This window comes from Colossoma macropomum, unplaced genomic scaffold (assembly GCF_904425465.1).
Source record: "Colossoma macropomum unplaced genomic scaffold, Colossoma_macropomum, whole genome shotgun sequence".
In the NCBI taxonomy this organism is placed as follows: Eukaryota; Metazoa; Chordata; class Actinopteri; order Characiformes; family Serrasalmidae; genus Colossoma; species Colossoma macropomum.
Genome location: NW_023494785.1, coordinates 21,202,513 through 21,228,555, shown reverse-complemented (window position 1 = coordinate 21,228,555; position 26,043 = coordinate 21,202,513). Strand labels below are relative to the sequence as shown.

Below are 26,043 nucleotides of genomic sequence, written 5' to 3'. Positions count from 1 at the left end.
AATGAAAAACAAAAATGCAGAAATACAAACTGCTAAATATAGTGACTACATGATGTAGACTGTCACTCAGTGATAATGCGACAGCACTGTGGGCAAGTTGGCTTTTTGTTAATTTACAGTCATGCATATTTACTCCAGTCTTATCCTGTTAAAAGTTAGATAGACCACTGATTCACACAGTTTCTTTATCTATCTATCTATCTATCTATCTATCTATCTATCTATCTATCTATCTATCTATCTACCTACCTACCTACCTACCTACTTACCAACCTATCTATCTATCTATCTATCTATCTATCTATCTATCTATCTCTCTATCTATCTCTCTATATATGTTTATATATATATATATATATATATATATATATATATATATATATATATATATATATTCAAACCATGCTGAGGCAAGCTAAAGCATGATAGCTTTGCACAACAACTTGTAGTGTGGCTGTACAGTTCTGCTGAACTCAACAGATATATACAAAAGCCAATATAGTCCCATACATTACTGTGTCTTAAGCATCAACACCATGTTTGTGTTCAGCAAGTAGATCTCTGTTTAGTTATAACCATTATCAGCCCAAGACACATAGCACATAGTACAACATTGCTAGCTCAAGTGTTGTGGGTGTAAAGTGTAATCTTTCACAGTACAACCACCAGGCCTAGTCCATGGGAAAATAAACAATAAAAGGTTTTTATTTGCTTACCATTTCAGTATATATATATATATATATATATATACACCAATCTATGATCACCAACTGTTCCTGGTCCCCATTGGCGCTTTCTCGGCACATAAACATTAAGCTGGGCCAGTCATAATCCGCATTGGTGAGCTCTGATCCCGCCCCTTCCCCTCCCCGCCCTCGGCTTTCTCCTGTATAAAACCCTCCACACTGTTCCACTCCACACTCTCTCAGTCACACGGTTTCTTACGGCGCCGCGGATTCAGCATGCAGCTCAGCTTTCTGGAATATAGACTGTAATCTCGCCGAGGCTCGTCCCTGCACTGCTGAAATAAACTGCTTCTGTCCTGCCACGGAGAAGTTCTTGAGTTTGGAGAGCCACGGGACTCAGGGTAAGGAGGATTGTGGTTGTGAAATGCTGTGAAGCTCTGAGCTGCTGGCTCCATTGTTCCTCTCACTGCTACTTTCTTATCGTTAAACCCTATCATAACATTAGCGACGAGTGAGAGGTGTAATATGGGCATTTTTGAGGTGGTAAACCTTTTATTTCGCGGCTCTCAGTTCAAGTCTGCTAACTCTGTTGTTCTCTTTGTTGCTTGGACCCTTATGGACACGGAGCATGCCTAAAGCAGAGAGAGACTCTCCGAGTAATAAGAGACATTATTATGGGCTAGTGTCTTAATCAGTGCCACTGCGAGCGGTTTGGATTTGCATCGCTGATATTTTGATGGGTTGTACTTGACTGGCAGTCATGGGTAGCCAGCTGGATAAGGGGAAAGACACCTTGGCTATCCTGCAGCGGTAAAAGTCAGTGCTTACTGATGAGGAACCTTGCAGATCTTTGTGTTGCCACAAGCAGGCGTCTCAGAGGATTGAGTTTGTTTAACCGCAGCCCTGACTGTTAAGGCAACTGAGCAATATCCGTCTGTCCACAATGTAGTCTTGAATCATCCATGTTTAGAAGCTCAGCGCGAGTAATGTGTGAACTGTTTAGTTTTGTTTGTTGGTTTATGATTAGATGCCACACTGTCATAATTCTAGTGCTTTGTTGTTGTCCTTCTTGTGCACGCATGGTCTCTTTTGAATACTTGTTATGGTCACTTAATTGTGGTATTGGATGCCGATTTGGTAGCAGTGAGACGTCACCCACTCACCCATTCCCACTCTTGCTCATTTTTGCTGTCTTCAAAATTCCAGCTCTGAAATCTAATGCTATCTTACCTTTTTTAATAAAGGGACAAGCCATGGCAGAACACATGATGATGCCCATGAGCCACGGCCAGGCTAACGGCAGCCTGCACGGGTACCGGATGGGCATGAACGGCCAGCAACATGCACCCCAGCCTGGCCTTAGAGCCATGCCCAATGGACAAATGATGCACTATGGGCCTCAGGGAGCTATGGAAGCCAGCATGAGGCAGCGGCCCAATATGGTGGGTCCCATGAACGGGCAGATGAATGGAGCACCAATGGGCCACCACCAAATGCAGTCAGCCAACATGATGTACGGTAACCAGGGCCAACAGCAGCAGCAGCAGCAGCATCATCATCACATGCACCAGCAACAGCAGGGACAGCACCAGCATCCAGGTCAGCAACAGCAGCAGTACATGGCTGGAAGCCTGACCTCTCAGCAGCTGATGGCCAGCATGCACCTGCAGAAACTCAACACCCAATACCATGGACACCCACTCGGGGCCATGAACGGGAACCACATGGGGAACGGAGGGCAGTTCCGCATGGGTCCCGCTCAGCTGGCCAACATGCAGCACATGGCCGGCCCAGCGCTCGGCCTCAACGGCATGGACACTGACATGATCGATGAGGATTTTCTCACATCATTGGCCATGGAGTTAGGGCTGGACAGAGTGCAGGAGCTTCCTGAACTGTTTCTGGGACAAAATGAGTTTGATTTTATATCAGACTTTGTCAGCAAACAGCAGCCCAGCACTGTCAGTTGCTGAGACATGGATAGTTTGACACACTGAAAGAGTGGACATGTGGCAAGAGAAGGTGATTACCCTGTTCTTAGTCTTGGAGCACAGAGAAGAATAGCCAGATGTATCTCTGGTTCATTGCTGAAAAGAGTGGTGGAGCTCCAGCCAGAGTTGTGTCTCTGTGTGAAGATGGAGTACTAAATAATGCTCCTGTCCCCTCCAGACATGAATGTAATAACATTGCAGAACTATGAGCTTGGTGCAATGTGAAGCACTCTTGGTCCTTCAAGCAAGTTTTACATTCACATGCAACTTATGATGTTCTCTCAAGTACCAATGTAGATCACAGAAACAATGTAAAAGCTTTGGTGGGAAAGCTTGTGTTTTGAGTTCTCATAGGGGGAGTGGGTTTATGAAATGTGTAACTTTAATCTGAGGGTTTGGTCTTAACTTGGAAAATATCCATTTATAATGGATTTGTCAATGACAGTATGTCTAGATCCTTCAGCTTTGTTGTGCTGGTCTACATAAACCAAGCAAACTCATTTAGATATCTTCCAGGATCTACTGTGGAATATGCCATCACAACTGTTCTATTTGAGCTGTAGAACTGCCTTAAATCACACAGCTTTTATTTATTTCTTTCAATTTGTCACCCTTTTGGGGTTAAAGAGGGTTAAAAATGTGAGAAATCTTTTGTTAATAAAGATGGCTGGGTTTTAACTGTGGCCTAATATAACTTTTATCTTCATCTCTGAATTACTGGACCAATAGAGAATGCTGCTGAAATCAACAAATGGGTAACAGGTTACCATCTTGCATCATTTTTGGTAGAGACCTTCAACAGTGATCTTATCATTCTTGCCCTTTTCTTCAGACCAGATTTTGAAAGTGATAGAGCTATAAAAGAAGACATAAGTCAACTAGGGTGAAAACTGCTCTCTCATTCTAGTAGGTGTCAACAAGCCAACACCAGCAAACAGAGTGGCAGCCACTTCAATATCCAATGATCCTATTCCATGTTAGTCTCCTTTTAAAAGCTTAAACCTGAAGGGTTGGCCTTGCCCACTTGTCTTTGCTATGGTACGTTGTTCTTAGTGAAATAGGGGTTCATTTGGTGGCTGTCTTCACTCTGTGCCCAATACCCAAACGGGTCTCTGCAAATGTAATAATACCTTTTTAACTGTTAAACAAATTGTGAGTGTGTTTGCTGGGTGGGGGTGGGGTCAGTGGAAACAGTCCAGGTTAATCTGTGCTTACCTTGACAACACAGGCTCTTCAAGCCTGCAGGTTTTGCTCCTGAGAACAGAAAGCTTGGGCTCCATTTATGGACACGGCTTGCATAAACTTCTGAAGGGGGTTGCAATGATGAGCCGTTAACGCTTCATTGTCGTTTCCTGTTTCTCAGAGGCGGGAGGAAGGGCAGAGGGAACAGCAGGACAGAAGTAATGTAGATGGCTACCAAGAACATGGTTATATAAGGAGAACATAGACACAAGCTAAAATGGTGCCTCTGAAAACCTCTGTTTCTATTACTCTGCCCTGGACCTGTAGGTCAGCAGGGTCAGCCACTTTATGCTGGGCTTGAAGATTTAACTGTAGTCCTGTCATCCTGCACATGTACATATACAGTAATTTTACCAATGTATACTTTACTTTCCTGTCTTGACAATTGTATTTTCTGCTTCGATGGCTAATGGAAGTTGAGCTGACCCTCTTGGCTGCCCAAATGTCAGGGTGGACGCAACTTTTTTTCTCACCTTGTCTCTCGCTTCTGTTTGAGGAAAATGTATTTATTTTAAGCAATAATAAACTATTTTATTTATGGAGCAAAACTTTATGGGTAATGTGTTTATTTATTGGTTAGAAAGCTTTGCAGTGTTGTGATTTTTTTTAAGAAATTGGATTTTGTCAATCACTTGAAAATGTATAAGGTGAAGGAACTGTTGTTAAGCACACAGTTTCATTAATTAGGCTCCTGAGTTCTGCACCAGTCTCTCGAATTGAATGGTGAGGGGTTTTCTACACAAAGCTGTATCACCAATTTCAGCACCCTCTGGGGAATTCAGCTGGCTGTTTTGCCTAGCTCTGCAATTTGAAACTCGCGGATAGCAGGCACGCAGATTGTCTAGGGTGAAACGTGCAGCAAGGGTGTGTGAGGAGAAGACGGCTGGGCTGGGCTGGGCTTTGTGTAACGGCTCTTGTGTTTCTACTCAGATCTAAGTTGACCCCCCCTCGCTTAACCTCCCCCCCACAAAAACACAAATTGTCTGCTAGATAGGAAATGGGCGTGAACGATTACTACACTCTGCACTAGTCTTAGCACAGTGTAGTGCTTAGATAACACAGCATAAACAACTATGAATGCAGTGGCTATAATCATAGTCTATCACGGTTCATGCTTCAGAGACGTTATCTTTGTCTGACTGCACAAACTGAAAGGGTTCTATTGCGACCGCTCCTTTAAAATGTGTCATTTTTCCACACAGGAGCCAGACAAGACGTACGCTAAGCAGGGTGGGACAGGAGATATTTACACTTAACCAGTGTCTGTTTTTCTCTTTCTCCTTCTCTCTTAGGCCACCCACAACAACCACTACACACATGCAAAGCTCTTCCTGTGTGTGCTCTCAGTATTCTCAGTCTAAATCAACAAGCTTAAACCCACCACACCACAGAGAATGAGCCCATGACAGGCTTACAAACTAGTGAGAAAATTCTCACTAGTGAAACAGTAAAAAAGTGAAATTACAAATGACTTAATGACACTGAGAAGGACTCGTTTTTTTGTTCTATGGGGATTTCTCCATGGGGTTTACCCAGGAGTTTCAGTGGATCCCAGAGAGACCACCCCTTAAAGGCCACTGTAGTTTTACAGGCAGACAGCAGTCACTTCCTCTCACTGCACTTCCAGGCAGTACAGCTGCTGCTAGTGGCAACATACTAGCTGTGCTCTGCGTCTGGTAAGTGAGGTCAGCCGGCTTTCCCATTCGCCCACTCTTCTCTACAAATAAAGGAAGCTTACCCACCATCGTTACACAAACCCCATGTAAATAACAGTTACAAATAAAAAAACAGCTAAAGCAATACAATCACTCACTTCATAGTCACATTTAGAAATTGATTAAGCCACTGAATAATCTTGGTAAAATAATACCTGAGTGAAAGTAGAGATCCTCTGTCTACAGTACTGTGCAAAACCTAGAGTTCACCCTTAAATTCATTCAAATTGTTACAAATTCAAATTAATACTAATTAATTTCATCAATTTAAAGTCAAAAGGGCAAACAGCAATTAAATACAAGTTGTTCATCTCTCAGCAACAGAAAAAAAGCAAAAAGCATAGCAAGAACATTACACAGAAGCATTAACAAATCAATATGATTTTGTTTCAGTATTTATCATGTCCATGCTTTTTCTTTATTACACATTCCCCCTTTTGGTGGGGGAGACTGGTTTTTAGCTTTTTTCAAAGAAATCTGCAGGGATATTTTTTCAGTCTTAGAAGTTGGTTGGATTTCTGCTTCTTGTAATCCAGCCATACTCAATGATCCTGATGTCTGGACACTGTGGTGGTCAGTCCATTATTCTGAGAACACCAGCAGCTTCTTTGTGAGACGTGCAACTTTTCTTTTTGTGTCTATTTCATTTTCTCAGTAAGGGCATCTTGACACCTACACATCTTTTCAGACTCATAGTGTTGAGTTGTCTTCTCACAGTGGAAGTGTGGACAGAAAAACCAGTGGATTTTTCAGATCTGAAGCAACAGTGGGGCTTGATTTTCTCCTCTCTGTCAAAGATGAAAGCTTTAAGCGCTGTTTATCTGATGGTGACAGTTTTGGTGGTCTACCAGTTCTTGCGCAGTTTTTAGGAGTCCCATCTTCTCTACATCTTTTAAAAAACTACTTCGTTTTCCCACATATTTCCTTTGATTTTCCCATTTCTCATACAAGTCAATTATCTCATGTCTACTCCAATCAGAAATATCTCCTGAAAACAGAATAACGTGTACTTACTGGTGCTTTGACTGCAAATTAAATAACTGAAGGGTGGTCTCTGATTTTTGCTCAGTACTGTACATTACTTTTTGAGCTAAAGTACAAAAGTGATTTTAAATGTACAATTCCCTATTCCAAAAATTGGGACAGTAGGTAAAATGCAAATAAAAACAGAAAACAGTGACTTATAAATCTACTTTGACCTGTATTTGAATGTATACAGTATAAAGATATGTAGTGTTTACTTTATCAAATTCATTTTTTTTTGTTTTTTAGTTTTTGTTTTTTTTGTAAATATACTTTCATCCATACAATTGTTGCCTGCAGCACATTGCAAAATGTTATGACAGGAGCAATTTAAGTCCAGGAACATTGTGAAATGTTAAACAAAACTTCTTAAACAGGCGATGCCATTATGCTTGGATATAAAAGGAGCATCCATGAAAGGTCTAGTCCTAGATGTTGTGTTTTCCAGGCTGAAGAAGATAAAGGACCATCCAGATGGTGGCATGGCATGGAGGGGGGTATTAGTGGGTAACTTGCACATCTATGTAAGCACCATTAACACTGAACACATTTCGGAGCAACATATTCTGCCATCTAGACAATTTCATTTTCAGGGACAACCATGCTTATTTCAACACCAAGCCACATTTTACATGTCTTACAACACCATGGCTGCATAATCAGAGAGTGCAGGCGCTAGACTGGCCTTCCTGCAGTCCACAACTGTCTCCCTTTGAAAACATGTGTCTTATTAAGCTCAAAATGTGACAACAAAGGCCTTGTATGGTTGCACAGTTGAAGTCTTGTATAATAAAAAATGGCAATAAACAAGCCATTTAGGGCTTTTAAATATAATTCCATAGGTAATAACTGTCCTTCATCAACCTCTACCTTGTCTTTCAAACCTGAGATCATATCTACAAGGGAGGCTTGGCATTCTTCAGACATTTCTAGTCTACACCAGACCCCAACATAACAGTCACAGAGATGAATGTGACAGTCCTAAATACACTGAACACATCACTGGGATATTTGTAGCCTAAACATGCTAAATGCAACGTTATGTATTCAGAAGAATTCTCCATGTCTCTTGACTGGGAGAATTCAATTACATCCAACAAGTCTCAGTCTGGTTTAGACTTAACTAGAGTTTTTAATGTAATTCCAGTGCCAATGCTGAAAGTTGTGTGAGTTGTCTTTAGAGCTTTGCACTGACATAATGGATGTGTTTGCTGTAAATGCATGTTTAGGCATGAACTGGGTACATGCATCAACATGCTCTACCTTTTGGCTGTGAAAATGTGTTCAGCACTGGGAAACGACTGTGACTTCTGTGCCCCTTTCTCTGTTCATGCATAGATATGAGAAATTGATTTAGAATGATCCGCGCTTCCTGATCTTTTTGCCTGAGTGCAGCAGTGCATCTTTAGTCATACGGATCACCGGCCTGCGGATGGCTGACGTACATGTTCAGGTCCTGATATTGGCAAAACATCCTTTCCATCAGGCAGTGTATGTTTTGGTAACTGGTAAAAGTAATAGGAGCAGTAATATAATCAATATAAATGACAGTCAACATGGGCTTTTAATAACAAATAACAATGTATTTCAATTCATTTTTAATTAAGTAGAAAAGAATGTCTTCAAAGGTTTGTTGAACATAAAACCTCCTAATACATTCGGTATACTTTCCAACACCATGCTCATCAAAGCGGACTCCTCGGTATGAAGAGCAGGTTTTGCCTACGTAGTGACCATTTTCTTTTCCAAAGTATTGTTTAAAGCATATATTGAAAATCATTTGCTCAAGGGGTGCTTCAAACATTTGAAAGGTTTGAGAGCTGATGAGCGCTAGCATCACAGCAAGGGTGTAGTTATGGCATTATTACCAAGAACTGTCACAAGTACACTGCTATCGTTTTCCTCAGAATAAACCTGGTCAGGCATCTGGGAAGTGGGGGCGCTGAGGGGGCTGCAGCACTCCCACATTTCAGTATTATTAACTTCAACTGCTAAAAGCAATAACAGAAATATTACAAAAGAGCAGAACTTTAAAATATTTGAGCACAGCAAGGATCCATGTGTGCTCTTCTCTAGAGTGGAGTTTGTATTTTGTTATTGTAATAATCTCCCATTGGATGTGTGTGTGCAGCTTGACTATGAGTCACCAACAATCTGGTTGGTCGGCACTCAGCTCTTTTGCATAAAGTTCGTCCACGAAAGAGAGGAGAGACAACAGTGTGAGTCAGTGTTCGCTCTGTTGGTCAATTGTGCATATCTGTGTTGTGATATGTTCTGTTTCATGTCATCCAAACAATTCAAATAAAAAACTGTCTCTGATACTAAAGGTAAAAGGTACTTTTTTACTATGTTAAAATAGTCCATATCATGAAAAACAGTTTTTGACGCAGAGTTTGACGCAGTATATAAACACTGTTTGTTTCAAAAGCTGTTCACTTTCCAGTCCATACAGTCCATATATGTGGAAACTAAGCTGCAAAAACAGCCTGTTCTGAAGGAATAATTTCTGTAATGTCACAAACACTTTTACACGTATCTTCCTATACAGCCTACAGTAGTTTAGCCATGCTCTTTCACGCTGAAGTTATAAAGAGTGTTTCAGCCCTGATTGCTTTTTACATAAGGGCAGCCAATCAGAACATAGCTCGCTTATCATTCTTAAAGGTACAGTAACAGGTCGAGTAACAGCCTGTTTAATCCTAAGGAATGAAGAGAGTTTGGAAATTATCATGTAAAAAAAATATATTAAGTAATTATGACTGGTTTTGGTACAGAAAACTACACAAATGTCAAAAGTTTGGAGGAAAAATAAGACACAAGAAAAACGGAGGGTATGAATATGTGGCTAAAACTGACAAATAGAACACAGCTGCTATCCAAAGAAAAACATGTATACCCAAAATAGTAAACTTTATAGTAGAAGGCAAAAATATTCTTTACTTTCAGTGTAAACCACTGCAAAAAGAATTCATTAAAAGTGATTTTGGAACATTTCTATTGGTCCATTCATCATGAAATTTTACACAGTGTAAAGGACAGCTGCTGCCCTCAAATGATTTAGAAAAATAAAAATCTACAAAAATGGATGATATGCTAATTTATATTAAAAATGTTTAATTAAGCCAGCATAACTTGTGGAGAAAGGTGAGGACACAGAGAGGCTGCATGTGGAGACTTGCTTCACTAGCGATCCCCCTTCATGCGTTTATTACTGCGGGCCTTTGATGTTAAGGGCAATGTGTAAATTATTCATTTTCTTGTGCTAAGCGTAGCCCTTGGCCTGGCCAGCTAGAACAGGTGGAGGCAGGAGTGACTGTGTTTGTTGTTGTTTATGTGTGCGCGTCACTCCACTGTGTCTTTGTGGGGTTGGCTCTAAGCTCCTATGTGGCTTAATCTGACCAGCACATGGCTGCAGAGAGCCTGCTCTGAGTGTGGTCAGCTCTTGGCCTCTGGGCTGTGTTCTGAGACGTTTACTTTATGTGTCCTGTAAGCAGGAGGAATTCAAGCCAGGTCAGCAGAGAAGCACACACTCCAAATGTCTCCCAAGCGCTACATTGGCAGGCTAAGGCAGAGCAGATTGAATGGGTTTGAGATCACCTGTCGGAGATAACTATCACGCTGACATATGACGTGCAGCTCCATCATCATTTCTGCAACGTCATGGCAACCTCTCTCCAGCATTCACAGGGCCATCTGTGGAAGTTGAGATGAGATATGTATCAGGGCTTGTATGTGGGAAACAGGGCTGTCAGAGCGTATGGAAGAGGCTCTACACAGCAGAAATGAGCCCCATTCCTGTCTGCATGGTGAACCTGCTTCCAGTCAGTACAGGCAGAGTTTAGAGAGGCTCAAATGAACAGCCCGTATTGGTTGATCGACACTGTATCTAGCGGCTCCCTGCTGGACTCCACTGAGCCCTGAGTTCATCAGAAATGGATCTGACAATGGAAATGGTGATACCATTAACATAAATACACTTTGGACTATTGCTGTCAGGTAAAGGAGAAAAAATGCCCGTTTTTTTCTCTTTCTAATGCAGCAGTATGTCAGATATTGAAGTAATATCTCAAAATAATCACTTATTTTCTCAAAATAATGACAAGTATTATTTCATTATTTTAACACAGTGATTATCTCAATGTAGTAAGACAATATTTTGATAAATTGAGTCATTATTGCAACGTTTCGATAAAATAAGACGTAAGTATTTTGACATAGTGAGTCAATGTTGGAAGATACTAACTCATTATTTTAACATATTTCAAGTCAGGATTTTAAGAAAATTAGTCAAAATTCAAAACATTTTATTATTTATTATATTTATTCATTATTTCAACACAGTAAGTTATTATCTCATAAAAGGTTTTGAGAACATAAGTCACAATTTTGACATATTAAGGCATCATTATGAGATACTCAATATTTCAACATACACTGTTAGAAATAAAGGTTCTGTGCAGGTACATTTTTTGTTCATCAAGATACAAACAATGTAAATATGCCCTCAGACATACAGCAGTGGTTTTAAGGTCCAGTTGTGTGCCCTAAATAAGTTTTTCCCAGTGGAAAAGTATGCATTTGTACCTTTTCATAACCTGATGTTTTAAAACAGAACAATAAAATAAAAAGCCTGGAGACGAGACGGGGTGTGTGGAATCAATACAACTTAGAAAATATAATTTCAATGGATACAATTATGTTCCCTGACTAAAGATACTGAGATGTACTCTTCAGGGTACCACCCCAGTGACAAGAGGGATCTACTCATTGTTTTGATGCTTTTAACAACTAATTACTTATTCAAACAATAAACACAGACTTAACAATAGCAAATGCATAGTCATATAGTTATAACCATTCATAGCTTTTTAAAGATTCCAAAATACTATATTGCAAAATGACAAACTATTTTTTTAAAGATTAAAAAAAGACTTTTAGTCTTTCTAAAACAATATTAGTAATAAGTAATGTAGACAAAAATGCATACATTTGTGTCAATCAGTCTATTTATTTGAAAAAGATCAGTAGGAGAATATAAAACATATATAACCTTCATACCACTGGCAACTAATCATTGCCAATCAATGTTATTATTTTTTCAAAATAAAATTTAATCAAGTAATCATAGCAGCCCTAAATACACTACTGGACTACACAAACAGTACACAGCACTGGGACAGTTTTAGCTTAGATGTGTGCATGTTACTAGATGATACGATACGTATTCAGATGACCCACTGCTCTTGATTATTTCCATTGGAAGATTCTGAATGACTCCCACAGGTCTCGATTTTGGCTGTCTTGACTAAGTGTTAGTCTTCGTCATGTGCTAATTGCATCTAAAAAAATATGACGGTAATACATTATGGCCTTGTATCAATATGGCCAATATTCAATGCTGGGATACTGTGAAACATTTCTGGTCAGAGGGCTTTCCCAATACATCCACTACTAAAAGATGAAAGTGAATCATGTGACTTTCATGCACATAAACTACTACAAAGCACACACACACACGCACACACACACACACACACACACAAGCTTTGTGGCTTAGGTCAGTTAACTGATCTCTTAGAGGTTCCTTCCTGTTTGCTGTGAGGATGTGGTAAGATTTACAGTATGTTGCATCTCTCTTTGCAGTCTACATGCGCGTATGCCAGCAAGTGAGGGCCATGTGCCCTATCTTGTCAACACCAACACCAATTCACACGAAAAGTCTACCAAAACATCGATCTAGAAATACATATTTAATGAAATGTTATCAGGCTAGCATTAAGCACTGTAATGGTAGGTATGAAGGACAGTCCAGCCACATGCAATGCTTGCAAAAGAAGGTCCAATGATTAAAACAGGAAAGTTCATTTTGCAGCTACTGTGAAGCATTGCTGTTGTTACACAAGTGTGTATTTGGTAAAAGACTGTGGAGCCATACAGCTAAAGTGATCATTACCCCTACGGGAGCCAAAATATTCTCTATTAAGATATTTACCATGCTGTATCCAAACTGCAGAGGATGAAAGTTAAGAAGTGCCTGATTACTGCAGCACATTTCTAAACAGGCTCCCACACGCAGACCCTGAAAGACAATAAAAATAACCTGCTGCCCCCTTGTGTTGATTTGCTGGTAGAAACAGTGTGGGTGACATTTTTGGCAGTAAATTCAATGCACGTTCATCATACTCTGTTCTTATTCTATTCAGTCAGTTTTTAAATGATGCGCAAAATAAAACAAAGTTCTACAAGTTTTAGAAGACTTTATATTTTTTTATTTTTAGCCTACTGAGTATAACACTCTAACAATATAGTATAAAAAATTAAAAAAGTACAAATAACAGACACCATGTAAACATCAAGACAATACAAAATACACATTAACATGGCAGTAATTGCAAGTTAGGTGTTATGTATAAAGTACAGTATTAAGCATGAAAAAGTGTCTCTGAAGGAGACATCAGTCAGAACCAATCCCAAAGTCCGGTGGGAGAGATCTAGTGTTTGAGTTTATTAAAGAAAACTGATTTTTATAGAAAAATCCTTGTTGACTGGGGCTGTAAAATACACAATAAAAATAAAGATATGTCTTAAAAACGGAGGCCCAAAAAAGGCCTAGATACTGTCCACACGGATCTGATCCTGCATAACTCGAGACCTTGGCAGACACAAGAACATACAGAACATTCAGGATGGAACAGCATAATGAGAAATGTGCGCGGGACAGCTGACCCTAACATGAGACCGGGGAGAAGGGCGCTACATGTGGCACCAAAACGGACAAGAACAAGGAGGAACATGTACATATTTATGCAAATCTTTGAGCACCCTAGGCCAAATTACATATTTTGTTGATTTTTGAAATGTAAAGTAAACATAACCTCTGCAACAAACCATTTTATTTTTCTTCCTTCAAATGTTAATGCATATTTCCTTTATAGAATATGCTCTGGCATGTTCAAAACTTTGGACAACCTTTCCACTGTAAACTCTCAGAACCTAATTAACAGGCTTAATACACTTTTTAAGCAGTGGAATTCCATGACTTCTTCATGACTTTTCCATGGCATTAAATTAAATTTTCATGGCAAACATTTAGCATGCTGGACGATATATCATCTATACCAAAATACTGTGACACTGACATATAAATTCCTGTTTTAGTAATAATTTTAGCGATATATTTGACAGGTAAGAACCATTTAATTTTGTGAACTTTACCTATGGTATGTTTTTTCGCAATGTAGATTCTTCAGTGCATCAAAACTGATGAGATGACAAACCGCATTGGGGAGAAGTCCAGGAAATTCCAAGATTTTTCTAGCACTTACTATATTCCATGACTTTTCCAAGATTTCATGACCGTATGAGCCCTGAATTAACTCATTAGGCCTTATTTAACTCATTAGGACTGGTCAGACAGGTCAAGAACTGTCATTAGGAATTATCAGCTGATTCCAGAGCAAATAAATTCTCTGACTCCTTAAACTTCGTGCTAACACTCAACAACCTTGAGCTCCTCTAAGCAGCTGGCTGAGGATCTGAAAAGCTCTTACAAAGCAAGGCAAGGCTATTAAAAAGACACCGAGGCACTTACAGCTTGCAATTTACACTGTCCAATACGTCATAAAAAAATGGCAGTTAAGGGGAACCATGGATGTCAAAGCAAGATCTGGAAGACAAAGGAAACTTTTAGACAGAACTGCTCATATGCTGGCAAAAAAAGGAGTTAGGGTTTGGGAGATGGCCCTGGAAAAGCAAACCCCTCATATGTCAGCAAAAGACCTGCATAAAGGTTTAGCTGACACAGGAGTGGTACTGAACCACTTTACTGTGCAGCATTATTTGGACAAACATGACCTGCATGGAAGAGACATTAGAAGGAAATCTTACCTGTGACTTCATGTCTAAAATATACAAGACAACATTTAGATATGCCATTTTGGAAATGTGCTATTTGGAGAAAGAAGGTGCAGCACTTCATGTAAAGAACATCTTACTAGCTGTTAAGCATGGGGCTGTGTCTATTTATGCTTTGCTGTTGTGTGGCAGGCAGTGGCACTGGTAACATTGCATGGCTAGATGGAAGAATGGATTGCAGAAAATATCAGAAAATTCTGGAAGCAACTGTGACACAGTCAGTCAAGGAACTGAAGCTGAAACGAGACTGGCTTCTACAACAGGACAATGATCCAAAACATACCTCAAACTCCACAAAGATCGACTTCAAGAAATGCAAGCTGAAGCCTTTGGAATGGCCTTCATAGTCTCCTGACTTAAACATCATTGATAATCTGAGGGCAGATCATAAGCATGCTTTGCATGCAAGACGGCTCAAGATGGCACAGGACTGGAAAAGTTCGGCAAAGAACAGTGGGTAAAAATACCTAAAATGGGAATATAAAGACTCCTAGCTACCTACAAAGGTACCTGCAAAAGGGGGTGCTACTAAGTACTGACTTAGTAGAGTGTCCAATCTTTTGCACATGCCACAATTACTATTTTATTTTTACATTTTTAAAAGTTTTTTTTTTTTTTTAAGTTAATTAAAAAAACTGCATATCGACATTTTAAATAATTTGCTGCATATGTTGCGCTTACTACTCTTCTCTTCAAAATTCAACAAAATATGTAATTTGGTCCGAGGTGCCCAAACATTTGTATACAACTGTAGGTAACAACAGACGAATGGACACAAATTCAGAAATGATCAGGCTGAAAGCCTGGTGACCACTGCTACAATATGCTTCAGTATGCTTCATTGGGCATATGTTGCCAGTATGCCATGTGCTTGAAAAGAGTAGATGGGGAGTGGGGATTTGGGAAATGGCTCTGGAGCCTTTCGAGATCAGCGACCCTGTTTTAGTCTGTCGATATGGAAGGTGAGCTTGAGGGCAGGACCGAGCTTCAGGCCCATGTATTTCATCATCATATCACTGCGTAGCAAGAGGAGAGCCTTCCCGTCAATCTCCTAAAACATGCCAATGACAACGATTAGAGACCGGTACAAAGTCAGAATCTACCACATTCAAACTGTAAGGAAGCACAAACTGAGAAAGCTCTGGGCTTGTCCTAACTGTTTCACACTTCTCAAATGTCTTTGGGTTAGGTGCAGGATTATCCTTATACGTACATGTTTGCGGAACAGGTCTGCATGTGGGCCAAGCTGAGGGTCTACATCTCTGATGAACTGCATGACATCCTCCACTGTCCACAGGTTTGGGTCCTGGCCACTAGGTCGAGGACTCTCTCTGGTGTTCAGGAAACGCTCTGAACCTGCAGAGTACAGACAACAGTTAGTCCCAAACACTTACTTGTGCAATAAACCATCTACAAATTTATGTTTAGTAGCAAAATAAACAAAACACACCAATCACAAAATATTTACTGGAAGGAGAGTATCTTCAGTGGAAGGTATTTTATACACTACAAGAGGGCATTAAACATATTGTAATTGTATGCAAAAGTAACACTAACAGTTTGCAAAATGCATCGCTCTTGTAAGCCTACATAATTGTGTGACATCCAAAGAAACAGAAGAAAACAAAAGTTCATTTCTTTTTTTATCTATAAACAAAAAAAAAGGAAAATAAAAAAACACTTTATAAAACCTGAGAAATCAGAATGTGACATTAATGCCTAGCAGAAAGAGGCTTGGTTTCTAAACCAATGGTGGTAGTGTTATAATACGTGAATTGTGTGGTTTGAAATGAATTAAATTCTGTATGATAATTACTAAAAGTCTGTGCCGGTATGTGTGTATACACACCTGCAGAGCCCAGGCGGTGTAGTCGGCTGGGGGAGCTACTACTCTGAGAGTGAGGGTGCAGACCCAGATTCTTAGTGGGGGAGAGTGGAGTTTTCTCCAAGTGATCTGATCCTCCGTTCTCCACCAGAAAAGGCTCTGTTCACATACAGAAAAAATATATCTCATGATAAAACTGAGACACTTCACACAGTATTCACTGGATTGAAAAGTGAAGAATAACAGCAGGCACATCCATGTGCTACCAGAGACTGACAAACCCAGCTTCAGTGGCAATCATGCAAACTAATTAGTAAAGTACCTTCAGAGGAGAGGCGGTGGCTTTTTGCCATTTTATGGGGCATCTGACTGTTGTTATACGAGTCCTGAAGAAATCTTTTAGTACCTCGACCCGGTCCTGAACCGAGGCACTCTGCAAAACCCCTCCTCTCTGACAAACAGGGGAAAGGCAAACACACATAATTATACAATCATACAGGTGCAACATCCATTAATAGAGTTAGAGTATGAACTTTTTGTACGAGACTGGAGAGTGTTTAAGTGAAGATATTATGTGTGTGTACCAGTGAATGTTGTGAGTGTACGTGTGTATATGATAGCAGACCCGTGTAGGTGTGGCTGTCATAGTGTACTCCTCCCAGAGGCACAGGCTGGCTGCCAAACAAAGGGTCACAGTGCAGGTTGTGACAGAGCTTCTCCAGGAAGCGTAGTACGTAAGTCACACTGTTCACTGCTGGCAAAGTCAGTGTGTGTTGCTGCTGGTCAAAGTGGGCTGCAGGGCAAAAGGGCAGAAGTTAGGGTCAAACAGCAAGGCCATCCAGCACAGGGGTGTCCAGTCTTATCCGTCAAGTTTTTATTTTTGCATTTTTGCATTTCAATAACATGGCAAAAAAGAAAGACAAAATATCTACTCTTCTACATACACAAATGTGGCATCACTTATAAGTTCAGAATCCACACTTTTCTTAGCATTTCTCTGTTTGCTCAAAAGAGCTATATAGGCATACACACCACAGACAACCTAATAATGTTACGGTGGAGACCAAGTGTATGCACGTGCCGACCTGAGATGAGCTCTCCCCCGTGGCCTGGTTTGAGGCAGTTGAAGACAGTACTCTGGTTAAGTGCACAGTCCACACAGGCCTGCACACACTGCTGCAGCACTGAGGATGCCCGGCCAGGGCCAAAGTGATCGGGCAGAGCCTGCACCCGCCGTGCGTCCAAGTGAGGACCAATCTTCCCATGCTTATTCAGATAAACACACACTGGAATGCACATACACAGCCAGCATTCAGCACTATGTCACCACACAAATACAGAACAACTAGAGAGGTGTTTGCTTACATACTAAGACTCACTACTGGCAAAGAGATTTAAATGATGTTGTGTGATTGCATACTCAAGTAATAAAAGAGTACCAATTCAATAGTAATATTAATAAAATTCAAATGATACCCATCCCTAGACTTAATAGGTGAGACTAAAATTGCCTTCAGTACCTGTTGGAGCCTGCAAGGCGGCACTGGGGATGGTGGCATTATCCAGGGGCACAGAGCTGGTGTCTGGCTCTGGAGTGCTGCTAGTGGGAGAGATGGGCACTGGGTCGGGCACCACCCGTGGTTTCCTCTGTTTTATGAAAATGATTACACTCACACACACATATATTACAGTCAATTGACATTAAACAAGTACTAAATCCCACAATTAAACATCCACAACACAAACGATGAAAGACACATGATGAAGTGACATTATTGAGTGCTGCATTAAAGCCAAAGCTAAAAGTCAAAAACCTTGCTGCCAGGTTTAGGGCCTCTCTTTTTGGGGACCTTCAAGGGCTCTGTCTCATCCTGCTGTAGTCTTTGAGCCCAGCTGGCTGGTAGTCGGCTTCGGGGTCTACCAGGACCTGCCATCGCTCCTTCCATCCACACAGCCCTCTTAGCCCAGCTCAGCTACAGCACAAAAACACACATAAATACAAATACAAAAAGAGATTGCTCAGGCATAACAGGCAGATCTGAGACAAACAATTAAGATTAAAACTTAAAACATGCGTGCTTTTGTGGGAGACCTCTAAAAGGCTACCCACTGAATACCCTTGTCTATGGTGTACCTTGTTCCCAGGCTTAGGGCCTCTCTTCTTGGGGATTTTGACTGGTCCCAGTACTTTTCCAGACTGGTCTGCCTGGAGCTCGACAGTAGCTGTGGTGCCTTTTTGGTTCCAGAGGCTGGTCAACTTGCTTTTCCTGCGCCCAGGCTTCCGTCCCTTCTGGGCTGGAGGCCTGGCGGGCGTGGGGGGCATGCCTGAGCCCTCCACACCACTGTCAGGCAGGGCGCTTAGAGCACCCAGCTGCTTCGGTAACCCCACTGACAAGAGAGACAAAGAGAAGAACTAGAGTAAGACGACTGGAATGACTAGATGTTGTCAATCGCTGCAACCTGATGAGTGCTAGAATACGTTATTAATGTCATCTTATTCAGATCTGTTAGATGGGTCTTCCCCATTTGGCTGCTGCACAGCGTAAACTCCAGCAATACCTCATAGCTTTTAGATAGACAAGAAAAAAGCATATCAAGTTGATACAGACCCCCTTGAATGTGTCCAGTGCTAAAAAAAAAGAGAAAAGTGAGAAGCTGGTATGGGCAGGATCTTAGGGTTCAGTAATTTAAACAGTGCTGGCTTTGAAAAATTGATGCATCCTTGTTTAAATTGTACCTTGACTGCTGAGGCAATAGTGAGACACAAACTCAGTAATAAGACAAACATCACAGCCATGGCCATAACAAACATGCTGCAGACAACAGCACCGCAAGACTTTTGTTTGCAGAGCCATGGTGACCCATTTTGCTTTGAGCCAGTGAACAAAGACACGAGTTGTGTTACACATTCCTGCTACCAGTGGCTCCTTTAGCTCAGGGTGAATGAGTTTGAGAGAGAGAGAGAGAGAGAGAGAGAGAGAGAGATAAAAGAGGAAGAACTATTTACAAAGCCAAGCTACTAGGCCTAAACAAAATAATGTAGAAGAGCTTAATACTGAATACTAAGCAGGAAAGAACTGAATAATGAGATTTTGTGCAAAATGGAAAAAAAATGGCAAATTCACAAACACAAGTAACAGCGAAAAGAAAAACATCTAGGTCTAAAATACAACTTGCTAAAGAGCTCTCTCATCCTGCCTTTGTCTCAAACAAATGCAAGCATACACACCTTTCAGAGCGAGAGTTTTACGCACCTGTACAGGCAGCCAGTTCTGCAGTTCACAACAAGCTAAGGAGCACCGGAGAGGTTCACACACAGCCCAGCTCGAGAGCCAAAGAGACACACACACAGAGACCGTCTGCAAGACAGCCTGACCTAAAGCTGGTGTGTATGTGCAAGTGTGAGTGCATGATTGGGGTGTTACAGGCTCTACACACTTCCTTCCTGCCCTTAGTTTCGATGTACTCATTAAAAAAACAGCAAAACAAAGCCAGGAGAAGGTGATGGCCTGCACGTTTTTGATTTTGGCCAGTAGTCCTGAGAGAGATTAACACACACCAGCAGTGTGGCAACTACGTTCAAATGCAGGGACGCAAAGCAAAAAAAGCAGAGCCTTTCCAACAGCTGGCAAAATACAGGTCCTTTCAACTGCTTATTCTCTTACTCCACTACCTATCCCTTACAAGGGGCCCCTTCACTCACATGCACAATTTGCATATGCTGCTCAGGCTGAGCACACAAGGGTAAAGGTTTGAGGTCTGTGTGATCATCCAGAACACAAACAATACACAAAGTAGCGTTTGACTAATCACTAGTCAGTTTTATGACTGGAGGATTTCCTACAAAATCCATGCTTGAGTTGAGAGGTACAAATACACTAGAGCTGTCACTATCAATTATATTAGTAATCAAGTAATCTACCAATTACTTTAAAGATTAACAGAGTTTGAAAAGAAGGCAAACGACAATAACATGCATATTCTTTCAAACATCCCAAATTTGCCTGTCACAACTATTACATAATTGCCTCAGCACAATTATTCAATCTGACCGCAGCTGTTTTACACACTTCTGACCTTTCCAAATCCTATGTTTACATCAGAACACACAGAATTTAACTGAATGAGTTTTAACAGTTAAGCTGGCTCAACTACATGTAAATAAGAGACAGCATAAACAGATTTCTCAAGACTAATCATGGGTCTTAAGAACACAACAAAAGTTCCAACTCATGACTTGGAGCTATAACATGTTTAGCAGTGAGCAATGTTTGTTTATTTGAGCTTGACCTGTTCCTGTCTTCATTTGTGAGCTAAGTATCGACAGCTAGACAGCAAGATAGTTAACCAACCAATCTGCCCACTTTAGGCTTGTACTTTAAAAAAGACAATGAAATAGTTAACCACAGTGTTTATATGTCAGTTAATTGTAAGCTAAAATTTCATGATTGTGACAGGCTTAATTCCAAAATACATTACTGGAAAAGACAAATAACATTTTCTCTTAAGACTTAAAAAACATAAAGCACTGTGAAAATGCGTATTAAGCTCTGTTTCTCTGTTCAAAGCTGCTTTAATTAAACCTACACTACTGCACTGTTTGGTGTGTCTCTTCCATATAACAAAATCAGCACACAGCTTACCACAACTAGGTCCACAGCTTTCCAGAATAATGTGAGGTCCTAGTTTCACTGTTTACTTGACATGAGCCTAATAAAGTCTCTCTCCTCCTTTCTTCCTCGCTCCTTGATGAAACTTGATGGCCCCATGGCCTCTCTTTCACCCTCTCATCCACAGTCCCACCCTTAGAGTTGCGCCACTCCTTTTCTCTCTTCCTCCCTCCTCTTACATGACCGTAACCCTCTGACTTACTCTTTCTTTCATTCTCTCAGTGTCTGGGAAGCCCCTGGGAACAGGTGCCAATGTGAGGCCACTGCTGGGTACTTAGCGTTAAATAAGGGCTTCAGTGCCAGCTGGGCAGGTGCCAAGAGCTCATAAAACAAACATGCCTGAAAAAATCCCTCTCTTTCACTACTTCCGTCACTCCACTCACTGGAAACCCAGGCACATGTGTTCCTGATCCTGTATCCCTTTTATGCATCTTTCATATTCACTAAAGTTTACTTGTGTAACTGGGTCAGTTCTTTTTACAGCTTCCATCTCCGGCTGAATATTGTTAACCTACTATTATCTCATCCAATCAAATTCACATTTGGCTTATGTGTCTGACCAGTAAACCACTACTACATATAAACAAGAACTAATTTCTTTAATAATTACTACCTTATAGACACATCTTCCAGCGGTAGAAAATAATCTAGCTTGCTGCTGTTTACTCACATGGGCCAATCATCCTTATACTTTGACATCAACCAGCTTTACTTCAACATCCTGTATTTTTACTGACACTTTTGTCCAGTTGCCCATTTCAGCATCATGCTGCTCTGTGTCTGAATGCTGTCAAAAGCACCTTGAGCTCATAAGGTGGGAATTTACATAGAAACAGACCAGTGGAGACACCTTTAGTTCCGGGCGGCTGCAGATTGTCTCCAGTAAGTGAGCACCAGCCCACAGGAAAGATGTCTCTGGAGTCGTAGCGGCAGTAGTAGTCGAAGGCGCCCCTCCAGCCGTCAAAGGTGACCAGCACCTCCACGCCTCGCAGCGCCCCTACTGTTGCAGGGCAGATGAAGTGTGGGTTCTTCCTGTCTACTGCCTCCAGCTTCATACCCACCTGGAAACAATTCTGCTCTGGAGAGGGAGGCTCCTGCTGAGGAATCAGAGAGAGAAAAAGATATCAAGAAGAGAGAATGAGAAAATCATCATAAGAAAGAAACTGTGGGTCAGTCAATCATAATTTAACTGGTAAATAAGTAATTTATTTAAGTGGTAAATGACTCAACAGGCTCAAGCTTGCTTTTTGAATAAAAATACATCAATAGTACGTAAAGACTGTTACAGCCAGAGATGCACTGATAGAAATACCAATCTCAGTATCAGCCCTGACAAGTTACACTGATTTCACATTTTAATATTTTACATAGTACATTTTTCCAGAATTGTACCACTGAATATAGTTATTTTAAATAAACATGAACATGACAAAGCAAAAAATGTCTGGCTCAAAAAAAAAAAAATCACACCGATTATGCAAATGATTGTATGTGAACATGGTGAAATAGTGAAATGATATATATATAGGAGAAAGAATAAGAATGTCTGGCAGAAATGTGTGAATGTTTGTCTTGTTTGGAATCACAGACAGTACCTTGTGAAAGATGCGTGCTGGTGCCATCTCAGCACCGTTGAGTGTTTTCAGGAGGAACATAGGCCAGGATGATGCATTCAGTCGGAACCCTACAGAACATTCAGTCAGAAATCAATTTAACACATCTGTCAAAGGAAACAGTTCATCTCTCAGGTGCTGAAGTTTAAAAGTAGGTGCCAATATACTGAAAATACTAACACAAGTCCAGTACTTACACTAATTGGATGCAACTTCTGATTCATTGAATCAAATTGCCATATGGCTAGCAATGGCTGCATGATATGGACAAAATTATACATTACAATTATATTGTTACATGGTAATATGCAATACATTAATAACACATTCAGCCTGTGTTATAAATGTTATTTTCAGTCTTATGCAATATCAGTACTACAAATATTCTATTAATGATTAACAATGATATATTGTGCAGCCCTATATTACACCATGCAACAGGAAAACAAAATAATAATCCTGGTCTGTCATCTTGGTCAGCAGTGACATCTAGAGGACAGTAAAGGTTTTACTAAAGACCTTGTAAACAGAGACAAAACAAAAACTATTCCTAGTATTACCAGCATCCAGAAAATACCAGAAAAAGCAGAGATGGATACAGTGCCACAGTGAAGTGTGAATGGCCTTATTCCAGTATTTCTTAACTGTGACTGCCAGTAATAACAGCATGCGTGCACCACATTTATTGGATTAAATTGTGCTCAATAATGTGTGACAAACAGATTTTTTGAATAGCAGGAACCTCACAAACAATGTAAACAGAATTATTTGCTGGTTAGTAAACAAATATTGTAAGAAAAAAGTAACTAACCTGGAACTCTTTGTTATAACTGTGTGTAAGTATGAGTGTAGTCCTCACCCAGGGGCGGCTGCAACATGCCTCCACTCTTCTCGCAGCTGCCGATGGGCTGGATCTCAGCCGAGTCCACCAGGCGCCAGAAGTCATTCTTGTTGTCGCTGCCATCCAGGCGCAACCGGAGGCGTGAGCCAGTCAACCCCACCACTGTGGCGATGCAGGTGGACGTGGTGTTTCTGGGATCCTGGGCCTCCAGCTTCATTCCTGCCTTGAACTCATTTACTGGGGGTGTAGTGCTCTGCAAAGCATTAATGTGCTCCATTAGTACCCTTACAGGTCTACAACAGTTCTACTATCACTTTCAACTGATGATGAGAAATCCTTTTACAAGACCCAAGATGTTCAAAACACACTGAGGGTGCTACTCAGCTTAGCTGCTGAACTAACAACAGTGTTTCTGACCAACAGAGGAAGACTCACCTGTTTAAAGCAATGGGCAGGGGCAGCTACAGCACCAATCTCTTTCAGATACTTCTCCCAACTGAAGTGCCCTGAAGAGAAACAGCAAGAAAAATATACTGCAATAATATACATGCATAGGCGCTATCGTTGTCCTTCAGCCGACAGTCCACCTGTGGAGACAGTACTCTGTATAGCTCGCACATGGCTAATACTGTTTAAAATAGAAATTCTGATGGTCAATAAAAGCACATGCAAACCAAATAGGAATCAGCTTTCACTCTCCCGCAGGAATTCTGAAACCAAGCATGCGTTCAGATGCCCTTTCTGAAGTCTTCTCACTGGGTAGAATGAAGTTGTCAGCGCTAATTTTGAAGAACAGATAATGCTGATGGAGTCACAGAGCTCAATTCAAATATGAACTTATGGTGGTATACGTACCTTGATACTGTGATGGAACTCGTGAGGGTCGGCCACTGCGAGGGTGCTTGATCCGCTTGGCATCTTTCCACTCAATAGCTAAAGGAAGGTAGAAGGACATCACATACTGTACTGTAAAAATGAAAAGGCTTTGGGAAAATAAACATACATAGTAGAAACTGCATGCAGCTCTAAAAGCATTTACCTTTCTGTGGCACAGGTTTTCTCATGATCCTGCTGTATTTTGATCTTCTGTTTAATAAAAAAAAACGTTTGATATAGCAGTAGAATTCAAGTGGCTGCACATCTTTTTACATTATGATACAAACAGCTAGGGAAATGTACATGTACTGGCCATCTTCCATATTTTTTTCTGTTGCCCAGAAGGGTGGTAAGGAAATGGGGACACACCAACCCAAAAAAAACAAAGGAGCAAAAATAAAATGCTGTCAACTCCTTCTTGCCAGACCGTTAGCCATGATCTAGAAACAACAACCCCCTTACTTTCCTCATCCACACTGGTCGTAGGGTCAGACGTTGGGCAAGACGAGGTCAGTGAAGTGAAATGAAAGGGTAACCGTTTCTCAACAGGGCTTAGGTGCGCACTTAGAGAAGTAGAAGTAAATATGCCACTTCAAATAATGCAGTCCCTGTACCAACATGCTCACTTTCACTAGCTAGCCGAAGCAATTCAAAGATGAAAAATACGCACCTAAAATAACGTCTACGGTTACAATCTGTGCCGCGTAGCTGTTTGATACTGTTATGAGTAATTCAGTATCCGTTAGTCCGACAAGTAGTTTATGTGACATACTGCAATGCTAGAAAAACAGTAATAACGTGCACAACGACGAGTTACCTTAGTTCTGCATTAGTGTCTTGAAAAACGGTTCCTTCAGTGGGACTGTCGTTTTCTTGTTTCTTTCAAAAGAAGAGCGCCTTTTTGCGCCAAGAGGATGGCGTGCAAACGCAGGCGACCAGTCCCTCCTCCTTCCTCTGCCCTCCTCGCAAAATGACAGCAGCTGCAACGTTATTTTCCTGGGACACACAGCGAGTTAGCTAACAGCACCACACACTCGGGGAGACAACTGGGAGAACTGATAAAGCTGCCAAAAAAGGCTTTCCTAGCTACACACAACGAAACTGAAACATTACATAAAAACTGACCACAAAGCCAGCATTTGGACAGAACAAGGACCAAAGCGAAAAACGGCAATAAATAAACCAGCTCTGTGAGAGCAGCTAGCTAACGTGAACATCACCAATGTCTACTGTCTCACAGTTGTTTTTCAGACTCGCTGAGCTTATCTAGCTAAAGTGACCCAACTTGGAGCATTAATAATGAAGCGTGGTGACAGAAATATTCAGTTCAGTTCACTGCTGATGTGAGTGTGTCAGCGAGTCTGCTGGTCCACGGGATGCTAGGCTAGTCAGGCTAACAACAACAACAGCAGCGTCTCTCAGTTTAGCTTAGCAACCGAGATTAGCAACGTGGAGCCACTTCACTCAGTTTACTTTCTAAGCGTTTACTAAAGCCATGTTCATAAAGAGAGTTCTTCTTGTGAAATAACGATCTGATCTGGGCGTATGCATGTAAACATGGCCGTTTACCTTGTTCGGAAAGGTTTGTGTTAATTTCTCAAACGTGATGTTAGTCCGCCATGTTTTCTAGTGCGCATGTAACATTAG

The 26,043-nt window shown here is 40.9% G+C and overlaps 2 protein-coding genes across 4 annotated transcripts; one reads left to right on the top strand and one right to left on the bottom strand.

The window, feature by feature from the left end:
• Positions 1-918: 918 nt before the first annotated feature.
• Positions 919-4,467, top strand: cited4b (Cbp/p300-interacting transactivator, with Glu/Asp-rich carboxy-terminal domain, 4b). The gene is made up of 2 exons (XM_036586923.1): positions 919-1,087; positions 1,931-4,467. Exon 2 carries the CDS (start codon positions 1,940-1,942, stop codon positions 2,657-2,659), a length of 720 nt encoding a protein of 239 aa, XP_036442816.1. The 5' UTR covers positions 919-1,087; positions 1,931-1,939; the 3' UTR covers positions 2,660-4,467.
• Positions 4,468-12,928: 8,461 nt separating this feature from the next.
• On the bottom strand, positions 12,929-26,043 carry LOC118819199 (polycomb protein SCMH1-like). Of its 3 annotated transcripts, none has more exons than XM_036586893.1 (17): positions 25,966-26,039; positions 25,214-25,392; positions 24,560-24,606; positions 24,376-24,453; positions 23,956-24,026; positions 23,539-23,773; positions 22,662-22,750; positions 21,917-22,163; positions 18,531-18,784; positions 18,211-18,369; positions 17,917-18,043; positions 17,482-17,682; positions 17,022-17,189; positions 16,719-16,847; positions 16,421-16,555; positions 15,785-15,927; positions 12,929-15,622 (listed from the first exon to the last, which is right to left on the bottom strand). In XM_036586893.1, the coding sequence occupies exons 3-17, from the start codon at positions 24,582-24,584 to the stop codon at positions 15,500-15,502; spliced, it is 2,184 nt and encodes a 727-aa protein (XP_036442786.1). In that variant the 5' UTR covers positions 24,585-24,606; positions 25,214-25,392; positions 25,966-26,039; the 3' UTR covers positions 12,929-15,499. The 3 variants fall into 3 exon arrangements, with proteins under 3 accessions (XP_036442786.1, XP_036442804.1, XP_036442795.1); XM_036586911.1 differs by having other exon boundaries at positions 21,917-22,160; XM_036586902.1 differs by lacking the exon at positions 25,214-25,392 and having other exon boundaries at positions 25,966-26,043.